At 38.0% G+C, this 15,233-nt stretch overlaps 1 protein-coding gene across 3 annotated transcripts in view; it reads right to left on the bottom strand.

Moving 5' to 3' along the window:
• NEBL (nebulette) overlaps window positions 1-15,233 on the bottom strand; it is a 349,181-nt gene that overhangs the window by 76,680 nt on the left and 257,268 nt on the right. The window contains exons 6-7 of one of the 3 annotated variants that reach the window (XM_057731782.1): window positions 7,662-7,763; window positions 6,623-6,724 (exon numbers count right to left, since the gene is read on the bottom strand). The exons of the other annotated variants lie outside the window; for them this stretch is intronic. Coding sequence (XP_057587765.1) covers window positions 6,623-6,724; window positions 7,662-7,763 — 204 coding nt within the window. The remainder of the gene's footprint in view (window positions 1-6,622; window positions 6,725-7,661; window positions 7,764-15,233) is intronic. 3 annotated transcript variants of the gene reach the window in all.

The raw sequence follows: 15,233 nt of genomic DNA on the forward strand, positions 1-15,233 counted from the left end.
AGATTAGACTATTTCCTAAGTTTTGGACATACTTGAATAATCTGTGTATGTCTGCTCTCCCACTAGACAGTGGGCAAGAAATAGGCTGGTTTTTTTTTTTCATTTTTGTGTCCCTAGTGCCTGACACAGTGCTTTAAATGGATTTGGCACTTAATGTATGTTTATTAAGGAAACGTAAATTAATGATGAAAATGATAAGCGTCAACTCTCTATTAGGACTCAGGATGAGTCACACCCTGAGACAGGCGCTGGAACTATACTAGTACTCTAACTTCCGAGCTCCGTTCCCCTCAACACACAACCCCATGGTCATTGCTAAATTGATCTGAACAACATCCTACTGGGAAGAAAAAAAATGTAAAAGGAAATGAAAAGCAATAGACATAAAAATAATATATCGCATCTGTATTGTACTTTTATCATTCCTGCCAGACTTTTACTCATTTATTCATTCATTCATTCAAGAATTATTTATCTAATGCATAATCCACAACACTTATTATGCTGAAGAGACTTGGGAATCAGGTGGTAACTGTCATTAAACGTTGGCAGAGATAGAAAAATATCATTTGCTCTCCTACAAAAGGTAAAGTTAGTATTGATAGGTAGACGCTGTAGCCAACAAGACTTCTGCTGACTATAATGGAAATGTTCTTCTGTCCGCTGAGCAGACCACCAGTGGGACTGTCGTCTGCTTTCCTGCTCAAATTACTGCTCCCTACCCTCCTCCCAATGTTCACCTGAATAATTTCTACACATCTTGCATCTGCCCAAAGGTAACTTCTTTCTGAAAGCCCTCGCTGACCTTCCGAAGTAGAATATTTACTGCTGATATATTTCTGAAGCACCCCACATTTACCTGGTCGCTCTTACCACACACTGCTGTAATTATCTGCAAAACTGTCTCTGGTGTCAGTCTTCCCCATTAGACTCGAAGCTCAGTGCAGGCTTGCGCTATATCTGTCCTGCTCACCCTTGAAGATCTAACCCCAAGCGTAGTGTCTGGCACGTCATATCTGGTTCAGTAACTGTTTTGTTTGAATGAAGAAGTGGATGGATGACATTGAGAAGGGACTCTTTCATTGAAATGCAGGACCAGGTAACTCCCACCGTGTCTCCAAATTTCACAACAGCCTTGTAACAGATTTTTATGAGAACTTTATTCTTAAAGATTTCTACCACTGTTATGCATTGGGCTATACACCTTAAAATTTGAATTTTAAAATGCTGTCTAACCTTTTCAGGTTATTTCTGTAGCATGAGATTAATTATTTAAGGTATATCTGTCATTCATGTACTTTTAATGAGTTTAATAATAAGTGAAGTGTTGTGAAATTTATCTTATTCTAAACTTCAGAACTCTGCGTGATTTGATTCAAAAGATACCTAAAAACAAAAATGCAAGAGTTTCCCTCATTAATTAACCAGGGAGTAAAATAACTGAATTACATTAAAAATACATTACCAGACACTGACACCAACTGTTTCTTATCTTGCTGTAAGGTTTGCACATAAATGAACCAGGAAAATAGCCAAATAGTTTAAACAGGTCGCATCACTCACCTCCTAGACGAGTTCATTCACTAAACTAGACATACACACCGAGCATTCTATCCTATTTTCAACCCACAGTTCACACATCTGAATGTCCCCCTGCTAACACGCACACTCGCATCTCTAAGGGATCAGGGCAACACTTTCCTTTCATTATAATGGATGACTCAACCATGGAACAATGTATCTTCCTTCCAGTTTTAAGACCGTCTGAGACAAGAGGAAATAAAAATTGGGTGACTTTGCTATGGTTTTAAGGCACAATGTTACCCTTTATACATAAATCAATCACTGGAAACAAATGAAAAGTTACACCTATGACTGATTTTATGCACATTATGAATATCATATTTAATGGTCCTGATGGCTACCAACTTTAAAATATATATATATATATATATATATATATATATAGGTTAGGTAAGCGGGATGAAACTCCCAAAAGTTTTATAAAGAATTTTAACAGACTTAGCAGAACTTTCAGAGGTACACACTAGGAGAAAACACTAGAACTGCTCAGCCATGATGGTAGTACTTAACCTAGTTCCTCATAGCTGTATCTGGACAGGGCTCTATTTTAATGGTCAAAGCCTGACTTCCAAACTCAGTAGTTCAAAGCTTCCAGCACAAGGGGTGATGGGCTTGGTGACATCACCTGTGGCTCAGTTTCACAAAGTCCCAGAAAAGTAGAAAAAAAGCAGACCCTGAACGAAAGCTTTTCATCACAGGCATAGAAATAAATGCTAGGAAAGAAATGCAAACTTGGGTAAGTGCACTTAACTATCAGTGGAAATGAAAAGTAAACTACAACACAGTGCCACACATCCAAGGGCATCAATTCCCTCCAATTTTGGATGAAACTGAACTAAGAGCTGTTGAGGAAGACAGTAAAAATAGATCTTTATGTAGAATTCATCATAAAATCAATATGTTTAAGTCTGAATTTTACACAAAATATACTCTGCCCTTATTTTCATGATAAATTAATACCTTACTGACTTTGCACCGAATGTGAATGATTTGTTTAATCAGTCTCTATGTATTTCTTGAAAGCCTAATCTGTGCCATTTATGCTATTAAACCCTGTCCCCACGGAGCCTGCCGAGTGGTAGGGAAGTAGAGATTTAAAACACACACAAGTACACGTATGTGACTAATATACATAGTGTTAACAGCTATAAAGAAAAACAGAATAAAGGGGAACAGACCTATATAATTGAAATCGGCAAGTCAAGGACGCGACGTTGAAGCCAAAAGTTGGGTGGAAGGAGGTTGGAAGGGAGAGTGCTTGCCTAGAAGGGAGAATTCTCCAAACCAATTAATACCCCTTTACGATTTAAGGACAATACTTATTATTAAATTTTAACAGCAGTCTACCTAGAGACTGTCATACAGAGTGAAGTAAGTCAGAAAGAGAAAAACAAATATCGTATATAAACCATATACGCGGAATCTAGAAAAATGGTACAAATCAACCAGTTTGCAAAGCAGAAATAGAGACACAGATGTAGAGAACAAACATATGGACACCAAGTGGGGAAAGCAGGGGTGGCTGGGGAGGGATGAATTGGGAGTTTGGGATTGCCAGATATACGTTACTAATAAGAAAAAAATATCAAATTGTATACCTTATATATATGCAGTTTATTATATGTCGTTTACATCTCAATAAAAGTTCTAAGAGAAAAATTTTAACAGTAGTCTAGCAAGTAATGTTTAGCTTTAAAACCCACTCTTACAAATACATCAAATGTAATTCTAGAACAAATACCAACTACTATAAATTTTCTTTGATATTATAAAACTAAAGGAATTCCATTCATCACAGACAAATTCCAACTCATAAATAAGATAATCTATGAATTTGCTAACAAAATAACCATTCTCAGAATTTTTTCAGATGATGACTTCAATAATCACTGCCCTAATATTTGAGATACTTATAAATACACCCATCTCTTTATCTTAGGCACATGAGATTTCACTTTTATTTTTCACTGATTTTCTTTTAGTTACTTGACCATAATTTTATGTGCCTCCTAGATTTTGAAAAAGGCAAGTTTACAACTATGGGAGCAAAGCTATTGTACAAGTTAACATACGAAGAGTTTTGTTTCCATTACCTTTTCCGGGTTCAATTCCACAGAGCTCAACTTCCAGGTAAAATGGGAGAACTGTGCCCTCTCGTTTTCTCCCTCTGCCTTTTCATCAGGCGTGTCTTATCTCTCCACACCATGGGCACTGCCCCATCATCACCTTCTCTCTCACAATCTGGGTGCTGTCTGGCTTGTTCCTTCCTGCATACCTGCATCCTGCCCCTAGCTTCCCAGCTTAATGCATTCCTAAACTATTTCCCTTCTACGTATTTACTTGCCTCCGTGTGCTCCTGTATTCACAATCTCATTAGTTTAGGAGCAAGAGAATACACAATCTCCAAAATTGTGAATAAAAATAAGAAACTATACTTTCTGCCTTTGCTTCTAGTCAATGCACCTGAAAATACAAATGAACATACCGAGTTCATTCCAGAAGTCCTAATATTCATCTGCCCAGTTTTTCCCTTTTCTCATGAGTTTGTACACTGTGAGATCAGCTAAAAGTCATAAAAAAAACAAAGATGACAGATACAATGTAACTTGCAAATTACAATGTTTAGGCATCTGATAATTCAGTTGTTAAATGATTTGAGATTTTTTTTTTTTAAGTCTGCCTAAAAACCCAGGTAGGACCACATGGTAGGATTTTTGGTAACTGCATTTGAAATGTGAACATAAAAACTCAAATACTAAAACTTTCTTCTAAGAACTCTCAAATAAGATTGGGAAGGAATGAATTTACGACCGGAATCTAAGGGCCAGTCTTAACTATGTCTGCTTCATTTTGTGCATGAATTCATGTAAAAAATGCAGAGTGGAAAACTATTCTGAATCGCTACAGTAAAATCACTCCTGGGAAATGATGCAGTTTTGACGGGCCAGGCAGTATTTTAAGTTGCTCGCAGTACTTCATTTAACCCTCACAACAGCCCTGAGAAGCAGGCTTGTTGCTTTGATGTGATGCCATTTTACAGGTCAGGAAACTGCAGACGGAGAAATTAAGCCGTCTGTCCAAAGTCACTCCATGAGCCAGTGGCAGAACCAGGAACGCAGGGGCCAGCTCCACAGCCCATTTTCTTAATTACTCAACCAAATTGTAACTGCTTTTCTAGAATCTGCCGCTTCTTCTACACGACCAATAGGAACTCTTTGTCCCCAGAAAAGGCTGAAAGCGTAAGAAGTCAGAAAATCTAAGGCGATCCTGGAAGAGTTGGCAGGTGTGTGCCAACATCCCCTGCTCTTCCACGAGTGCTACCTGGGCTGAGAAGAGCTTGGAGTCACAGCCCACCTCAGGCCTCCGAACGCTAAGAACACAGTAGGCCTTCTCATTTGTTCAGATGCAATTTTATGTTCTTCAGTTAGAGTTTATACTTTTCCTCATTTACATCTCTCCATTTTGAAATGTAATCCAATTAAGACTTCTGCAACTTGAGGAGTGGACATTTTCAAAGTTGAAAACACTGTACAAGCATAAAAATTAGTGTTTGTTATCCTTGTTGACTTTGCAAATGTTACCTTTTTCCATTAAAAGAGTGGTTACTTTTTACACAGTCAAGCATGTCTAACTATTCTTTTATAGCCTGGATCTCCAGTTTTAAGAATAACTCTTGTTATCTCTATATGGAATATATATAGTCTCCTGGAATTTTTTTTAAGATTTTAAAATTATTTTTTGTTTACATTCACATCTTTAATCCATCTGCAATTCGTCTGTAAATGGTTTAAGACTCAGGTCCAATTTTATTTTTACCCAGATGGCTAGCCAGCTATGTCAGCACCATTTATTAACTAAAATGACTTTTTCTTACTGATTTGAACCAACACTTTTATTATATATTAAATTCTTATACACATCGGAATGTATTTCAGGATCCCCTAGTCTATCCTCCTGATTATTTTATCTCTTACTATATCAATCCCATATTGATTTAATTTCAGTGGTTTTATACTATGTTATGGTAACTCACTACTTAAGTTCTCCTTCACTGGTCTTTACTTTCATACTTTTGAAGGCTATTCTCTGGCATTTCCTTTCCATTCAAACTCTAAGATCTTCTATCCATACTTCAAAAAAACACTGTTGGATTCTAATTGAAATAGCATAACATTTATATATCAATTTTGGGAAAACAAATTTTTATCTATTGAGACATTCAGCAAAAAGTATAGCATGTCTTCACACTTTTTCAGATCCTTTTTATGATTTCAATGTTCTCTTCATTTACATTACCTCTTTTTTACTGTGTGACTAAAGCATTTAAAAATTGAGAAATTTGCCATTTTTTCTTACTAAGTCAAAAATTCTGTGTATGTGTGTATAGATAGAAATTTATTATTCTAATCTAATTGATAGGACTATTGCTAAATTCCAGAAATCCTAGGAAATGTGACAACATGACTGAACTCATTGAAAAAGGTTAGGGACTTCCTAGGTGGCAGAGTGGTTAAGAATCCGCCTGCCAGGGCAGGGGACAAGGGTTCGATCCCTGCTCCAGGAATATTCCAAATGCTGCGGAGCAACTAAGCCCGTGCACCACAACTACTGAAGCCCGTGTGCCTAGAGCCCGTGCTCCACAACGAAAGAAGCCACGGCAATGAGGAGGCCACGCACCACAATGAAGAGTAGCCCCCGCTCACCGCAACTAGAGAAAGCCCTTGTGCAGCAACAAAGACCCAACACAGCCAATAAATAAATAAATAAATAAATAAATAAATAAACAAAATTTATTTTTAAAAAAAGGCTTAGAATTTGAGCCAGGAGAAAAGAAAACTTAGTTTTACGCTTAATATTGGGCTTATTTTATCTCTTACTGAAATTTACAATTATTGTAATCCTATCAGACATGGTTACAGAAACATTATCTTTGCGTATTCTTGCAATTAAAGACCTTACCTGAAGAAAAACATTTCCAGTGCTGCTAGAAACAAAATCTCTGAATAAAATCACTGTAGAATCATCACTAGATTCTTACTTGACTAGAAAGTTTAGAAGCTTCCACAGCATGTTCAAAATCTGGTCTTCCAATTACAGCAGGTTCTTTATTGATCACTCCTTGCCCTTTCTTGTATTCAGCCTAAAATGAATAAATAAGAGAATGTTAAATATTTCTACTTTCCAATGAAAAATTATATTGACAATAGCCAAAATAAAATATGATAGACCCCTTAGTCCATAAAAAATACTCCTTACGACTCACCAAATACTAAAATGCGGAATGCAAAGAAGACACTGATTTTATAAAAACAACTTTTTTTGCAGTAAAGTAATTACTAAGTTTGAGTCCATGAATCTAGTCATCATCTTCATTGTGTTTATGTTATCCAGTAGGAATTTCTAGGTAATTGAGACCCTGCGTTCTGCATACAGATGTCTTTTATGGCTTTGTTTAGTCTTAGGAACTGATCTAACCCTGTTTGGTTAACATGCGGTTGAATTTAGTAAATAATTATTGATTTTTTAAGGTGAGTAGAGCCTATGTTACTCAAATATTTGATTCAAGTTAAGTAATCATTTTTAACCAGGATGTAAGGTATGTTTAAGTAAAATGATATTAACCAAGAAGGATGTCTCAGAGAAGATAAAAACAGCCAAGATGTATAGGAAATGTGCATGGGTAAATGCTGGCTGAAGGGAACCTGCACAATTAACAGCAAGAAGATGGAAACAAAGTCCAGTGAAGTTCTTTGGTACAAGGTGAGAGATAATATGGGACCAGGTGAATAACAAACTTGACTGTCAGGCTAAGACATTTGAATGTTATCTTATGCCTGAATAGTATTTATTTTTTTTTAAAGTATGACAACTGAGCCATAGTCAAGTTTGATCAGTTTCTGCATATACCCAAATAATTTACATAGTCAACTGGCTAATTCAGATGAAAAAATTGAGATGTCATTAATTCAGATTGATTAATTTCACTAATTAAATTAACCACCTAATGACCAAAGCCACGCTCTGTCTCATGCAAAAATAAGAAATCAATTCTGCTCAAGATAAGAAAGAGCGATTACATTGCTTATGATCTTGGAGATCTGTGTCGCCATCTTGATGTCTGGTCTGTCAAGCTCCGCACTGTACATGTGGGTGTCCTGCACATCTTTTCTATAAAAAATCTGATCAAAGAGATTGAAATATAGAAAAAAGAAATGAGTAATTTCATACAGCCGCTAGCCTTAATGTCCATAACATACTTCATCCTTGCCATAATCATCTAAGAAAACTGCTGGCCATACATTGGTTTTTTTTTTAATTTTTGTTATGTGCAACATTTATTTGGACAACTATATTCTCTTTTTACTATGCCAATGCCTCACTAACATTATTGCACATGAATTGGTTTGTACAACATAAAAAGTATAATGCCAAGACCTTGGCACAAAACCAGTCTTACAGGATTTTACATATACCACCCTTATAAGCATGCCATTCTGTGTAAGTGTGCACGTGCATATCCACATACAGAATATCCTCACCGAGGGCATTAACTTGTCTATCACACAGTCTCAACCCCCTAGTGGATACAGGATAAGCTCTAGCACATGAATACGGAAAATCATTTCCTGGGGCGAGGGTGTGTGAAACTCTGGAACTCTCCGGCTTTCACCCTCCCAACCATACATTTCCCTTCCTTTCTGATTGGACTCTTCAAACTCTCCTTAGCTAGGAGGCCTAGTGATGGGTACTGACAGTTTTATTCTAGTAAATATCATTGCAATGACTTGATCCTCCAACAATAAAAGGATCCAGATTAAGGAATATTCATCCTCTGAACGCACATTAGATACAATCAAACCAAACTGTGGAAAATAGAGATTTAAAGAGAAAAATACATATAAATTTTGTCAAATGTACTTTAGATGACAGTGGTCATTTACATTAACTTGACTGGCAAATGGGAGGAGAGACCAGAAGCCAACTCATATAATCCCTGATGGGCAAACATCTCACTGTCTGTTTGCTTCTCTACTTCCTGAGATCGGTCATGAGCTGAAGAAATATTCATCTATTTGCCAGGTGGAGTTCTACCTGGCAAACTCACCAGTGGGTGGCTAGTCACCTTGTCCGTTACAGTAGAGTCTATTAAATTTATAATGTAAAGGGCGTAGAAACAGTCATTTTAAAAACCGATCTTCACTTTTTTAAGACATAAAAGGTAGAACACAGAAATGTACAACTGAATGCACAAAACGCACAATTAATTGCATTTGTACAAAACAAGTATTTCTAATGTCGCCTGCAAGCTTTCTGCAATAGCATCATCTGGGGGACTTATTAAAATTTTAGATTCCTGAGGTCCATCCTCAATCCTCTGTAACAGAATTTTGGCAAATGGGGCCCAAGAATCTGCATTTTAATGAATTCCCCAGTTGACCACTATGAATCCGTGTTCTGGATGATATCAATGTAGCTTGCTATTTTCCTTCCAACCTTGCTGCATTAAAAAAAAAAATTGTACATTTTTATTTCTTTCAAAAATAATATCAAGTATAAGAAATGATAATACATTAATACTTTCATAGGATCCCTAATGCATTATATTATTTTATTTCAATTAAGCATGAATATACACCTCTATTTAAGAGCTTGCACTGGGACCTCCCTGGTAGTCCAGTGGTTAAGGCTCCGAGCTCCCAATGCAGGGGTCCCGGGTTCAATTCCTGTTCAGGGACCCTAGATTCCTCATGCCGCAACTAAGCCCTGATGCAGCCAAATTAATAAGTAAATTTTTTTTTTAAAAAAGAGCTTGCATTGGCCTCACCACTGACTACTTTTTAAACTATGTTTATAATCACGAACCTGTCTGACGAGTGAACACAGCTTAAATATAATTAGCATAATTTCAGCAGGAACATCTGTTTTCTTCGCTACTTGTATTTTCATAGGCTTTACCTTAACAAGCAATTTTGTTAGGTAGGTTTTGTGCATACTGGTAGCAAAAGAAACAAAAATAAGCTGAAAACTGAATTATTTTGTTGGGAGAGTTTAAAATCTTTGGGGATTTAAAATAAGCCAATTTTGATTAGTTTCAAAAAACCACACACTCATCTACAAATGATGGCCAATCAACCTCAGCCTGCACGGAGTTAAACACAAGCTGTGTAAACAAAAACGGACTCTCAGGTGAAAACAAACCAAAATTATTACCCACCTACAAGACTAACTGTTTCTAAGTTAGTACATTCAGATGAAAGCCACAGGGGGGGATGTCCTTTTGTTTAGAAAAGAAAGAGGGTAAAAATGGAAACCCTTACTTTTTGAAAAGAGCCGCAACCTTTCAGAAATCTATGCTTTACATGGGTTACCTAATTATATGCTGTTCAGCCTAATGACTGCGTGAAGCGAGGTGAACGGCTCAAAGGCAGCGGGAGCGAGACGATGAATAGGGTCCCACCATCCATGTAAATTGCAAATTAGAGGCCAGCATATGTGACTCAAAACAAATATTAAGATTGACATGAGCTGCACATTCAAACAAGCGGACACCACAGAGCCACACAGGAGAAAAGCCCAGGAGCCTGCTCACTGCAGATCCCCCAGAATATGCAGGCTTGGGGCTATCCCACAGGAACGGGGGCTTACGCTCAGGGACACCGAGAGCGGCAAGCTCCTGACTTTCGCTACCTGCAAGGATGTCTGAACATGGGCGGTGTGGAAACAAGGTTGCCTGAGCGGACGGCGCATCTTCCTCCACCCAACCTGTGACGTAGGGCCAAGGGCAGCTTATGTGACATCTCTCAACATGTGTTCGCTCCCTTCCTCAGGCGGTCACAACCGAGGAAGAATAAAAGTGTCACACACACAGCAGAAGACAGCTTTGTCAGTGGAAGGTCAAAGAATGAATGTGTGTGTGTGTGTGTGTGTGTGTGTGTATTCATATATATATATATATATATATATATATATATATAAATATAATTATTATTTTGTTTTTTCTGAGTACTCCAAACCCTAAATGCTCACTGTGTTGGCACCACGACAACAGATGGGTCCCCCTCTCCAGGCACTCTTCTCATGATGAGATGGTGTTCTACATAAAACCGCTTGGAATAAGAAGAAAGACAGATTCCTGAAAATCGTCAACCCAGGACAGGTGCAGACCTGAGGGCCAATGGCTGATTTTACCTCATTTTATTTAATGTTTCGTTCCCTGTCGTGTCCTCAGAGTACAGGGGAGAATGCAAAAAGAAGGCGGGGGGAGAAGAAGTGGAAGGGGGAGGGGAAAAAGAAGGAAGAAGGAAGAAGAAGGGAAAAGAGGGGGAGGAGGAAAAATAATAATAATAATTAATAATAATAATAATTGTCACTTTGGGCTATTTATTATGTACCAGGTACCATATTAAGGACTTAACATACACCGTCTCACACATTTCTTAAATGTATGACTGTAATGATTTACATCTATTAAACCAAGTTCCCTTCACTACTCTTCTTCCCTTTACTACTCTATTTCAATTTTTTTCTTGATTTTAAACTAGCTATTGTCACTAATGAACATCAGAACAATCCCAGTGAGTTCCGCGAAGGAAACAAATGGAATTTTACTGGGCATTGCACTAAAACTACCAAGCGATTTAGGGAAAAATGATATCTCAAAAATATTTCAGTCTGTTTGCAGGAGAAGGTATTTTTCTCCATTTCTTTAAATCTTTTATTTTAGCTTTCAGTGAAGTCTCACCCTCATCTTCCGTAGATCCTATCCAGGAAAATGTTATCATTATCATATTGGCATCACCTTTTTACATTTATTTCATACTCAGGATAAACTGCTTTATCTTGTTAGTAGTAGATAATATTTTCGCAAAGACTGACTATGGTTTCTTCCTCAGGAGCACTCAAGAATTATTACTTTACACGCTTGATCTCTTCCTCCTGCCTTTTTTTCCCCCACTGAGTTTACTTCCTTGCCCTTTTCCACGTATCTGGGTCATTTTCCTAAAGTATTCCTTTGTTCCTTTGCAGTGGTATGTGTTAATTTTTTTAAAAATCTGCCTAGCATTTTTTATTTGGAACCTGCCCCTCCCTCATTCCACGTGATTTGGCGGGGTTATCAAAAGCAGCCTTCCTTCCTAGGGACAGGCTGTCTGATCAGATACCCCAACCCTCTGGAAACCATGATTAAATAGAGGGCAGACACATAACCAAGCCAGGCAAGAGTCACTGATGGAGCTGAAGCTGGGGGAGAAAGAACTACTGTCCTTTCCTTTGGGATCAGCTGCTGTGAGGATGACTTAACTTTGGAAACACCAGCCTTGAGATCACCTAGACAGAGTCTGTCTCCAAGTGAAACCACACAGTGGAGCCAAGAGATGGGGAGGGAAGCAGAGCCTCGTGACGCTGTGGGGCCTCGGGCGGCAAGTAAGCCTGAAGATAGCTTCAGTTTCCCAGTGACACAAACCAATGCATTCTCAGTGTTCACTTGAGCTCACGTGAGATGGATTTCTGTTCCTGAATCTAGAAGCTCCAAATGCAGCCTCCATTTCACATGTTTTTCTGCAGTGTCAAATCTATTCTTTATTGCCTCCAATAAAGATCTTAATCCTATCACGTGAAAATAACACAATATTGTAAATCAACTACAGTTAAATTTTTTTTAAAAGATTTCAATTCTATCAAAATCTGTCATTGAATTTCTTCCTTATTTCACCATGTTCACTTTCCCCCTCAGTTTGTATTTTTAATCTCATTTTATTCTCTCTTTTTTTAAGCTCTTTATCAGAGTATCATTGCTTTACACTGTTGTGCCAGTTTCTGCTGTACAACAAAGTGAATCAGCTGTATTTATACATATGTCCCCATATCCCCTCCCTCCCTATCCCAGCCCTCTAAGTCATCACCAGTCATCGAGTTGTTCTCCCTGTGTTACGCAGCAGCTTCCCACTAGCTGTTTTACATTTTGTAGTGTATATATGTCAATGCTACTCTCTCTTAATCTCAGTTTATTCTCCCCTTACAATCTTTCTACCTCTGCTTCATGAGGCCACGTCTTTTGCATGTTTCCTACAGCCATGCAGAGTGTCCCATGTGCCCGGCACTGTTCTAAGCACTTTAAACACATTAATTTCCGAAATCCTCACCCCACCCTGTTGCGCTGGATCATCTGCACTCCACTAGGCTCCATCAACACTCCCTCCCAAGGCTGGAACTCATTACCCAGAATCCCTTTCCTTGTACCGTTCTCGGCTGGACTCGGCCAAGAAGAAGAACTTTCAATGAGATATCAAAAATGGAAGTGAAAGGGCTGCCTTTATTCTCCGTGTACAGCCAGACACATTCCCAGTGACTCTGCAGCAAGCTCTTCACGTTTAGACAACAATGATTTGAGGTTCTTCAGTAGGTGAGTTAATAAACTAGAGAGAAGCAAGACCTCCACCATGACGGTCCTTACAGTGAAATTCAAGTGCTTGGAGATGCCAAGATTGAGGGCTGAGGGATGGCAGCCAGGATGGAAGCCACAGACAGACACGTGCGGCGCTAAGCGCGATGTGAGCAGAGAGGCTGAAAGAAATCAGCTCCAACTGGCTCCGAACTCATTCATTCCCTTCGCTACTCTGGTGAAGGTTAAAATGATTCTTGGAGAGAAGAAACTAGACAGGATGAGTATGTAGGACAGAAGTGAGTAGTGTAACCTGTATTTACTTTTAACCTCGAAACACCAGTCGGCCTCAAGAAATACTTTTGTCATAAACTCTCACATTAGAGAAGCCCTCCAAGTGTCACCAAGTAGGCACACGGACTGGAAATTCTATCTTAATAAGGCTTATTTATGTTTGGGTAGCTGCATGTAAAAAACTACTAAATCATTAAACCATAAATATTATTTTTAAAAGAAAATATAAACTTTTGAAATATAAGTAAACGCAGGATCTGATATTCATCAGAAAATAAAACTTGTTTTTCAATTTTCTAAATGATGGAGTAAAATATAGAGCGGTATCTAAAAGTTCATCATTATTAGAAGTATTATCATTGTTTATAAAAGCATTTTAGAGTTGGACTTCCTAGGTGGCGCAGTGAATAAGAATCCGCCTGCCAATGCAGGGGACACGGGTTCGAGCCCTGCTCTGGGAAGATTCCACGTGCCACGGAGCAACTAGCCTGTGAGCCACAACTATTGAGCCCGAGTGCTGCACCTATTGAAGCCCATGCACCTAGAGCCCCTGCTCCACAACAAGAGAAGCCACTACAATGAGGAGCCCGCACACCACAATGAAGAGTAGCCCCCGCTCGCAGCAAGTAGAGAAAGCCCGTGTGCAGCAATGAAGACCCAACACAGCCAATAAATAAATAAAATAAATAAATGTATATAAAAAAAACAACACTTGGGTCTTAAATGTGAATAGAAATTTCTTTAAAAAAAAGTATTTTAGAGTTGATAAAAGTTTTCTTCTTCATGATTCAATTTTATCACCACCACAACCTTGTGAAGAAAGCAGGACAGGTATTACTAACTATTCTGCCTTAGAGGTGAACAAAATACTAATATACCTACTTTAATACTAAATTCTAAAAGTGCTTTTATTGTAAGTCACATCAGGGAATCACAGAGTCACAAATGCTTTTCCAGTATCATTGAACTGATTTGTCCTTAAGATTTCTCTCTTTCTGATGGAATAGAAATGTTGTCTACTGATAAGTTTTTATTAGTTAACAAAGTACATACATCATTCTTGAAAAGAACATGAAGTCTCTCGTTTCTCCTGCTGAATAGTTTTTTCTAACACACATTGAATTGATTACCAATAAGGTGTCTGGGGAAAGTTTACCACTCTAATTTCATCACAAGTCTATGCAGACCACGTTATTGATAAAACTTACAATGGCAGTTTAAAATTTGTTTGACTTACTTTAGAAGTACTGGACTTCATGTCTCTGATAAGATTGATGAAAACTAATAATGTTACCAGAGTTTTCATTTCAAGCCCATCGTTAGGGGAAAGTAACTGGATAGAATATTCCAGTTCCTCTAATTACATTAGAAAAAACTTGGCAGGGGTACATCCCTGAAGATACCAAAAAATTTAAGATTGTCTGTTTTTAATCATTTTTTGATTGCAGTATCAACAAGATAGGTAGTGAAATGGGTTCAGGGACCTTTTGAATATGCCCTTCTGACCTAAATGCTTCTTAATGTAAATTTCATATTGATTTGGCCTTTTTATAAATCTAACCTTGTGTCACTGTTTTGAATTGACTATGATATCACCCTAAACTCTTAAATCGCCCTTTAAAACTGAAGGAGAACCAAACAGAACTAATATTTTATGGACTGGCTCTACCATAGAGCCCTTTACATATCATACCTCATTCATCACTTGCAAGAGAGCCCTGTGAGGGGTTATCATTGCCCCAATGTTACAGATGGAAAAAAAAAAAATCAGATTTGGAGACATTCGTAACTTTTCAAGGTCATCCAGGCAACATGTGGCAAAGGAAGCATCTTAACCCTGGCCCGACTCCCAACTCCTTTTTTATCACATGTGACAGTGGAGGATATTATGAGAAATAATTTTTTCCTGTCTCGTGATCACTGAATTTGGGGGTGAAAGAAGAGACTACTGCCCCCAGCATACTCTTCCCTTCGG

This window comes from Hippopotamus amphibius, chromosome 4, assembly GCF_030028045.1.
Source record: "Hippopotamus amphibius kiboko isolate mHipAmp2 chromosome 4, mHipAmp2.hap2, whole genome shotgun sequence".
Taxonomy (NCBI): Eukaryota; Metazoa; Chordata; class Mammalia; order Artiodactyla; family Hippopotamidae; genus Hippopotamus; species Hippopotamus amphibius.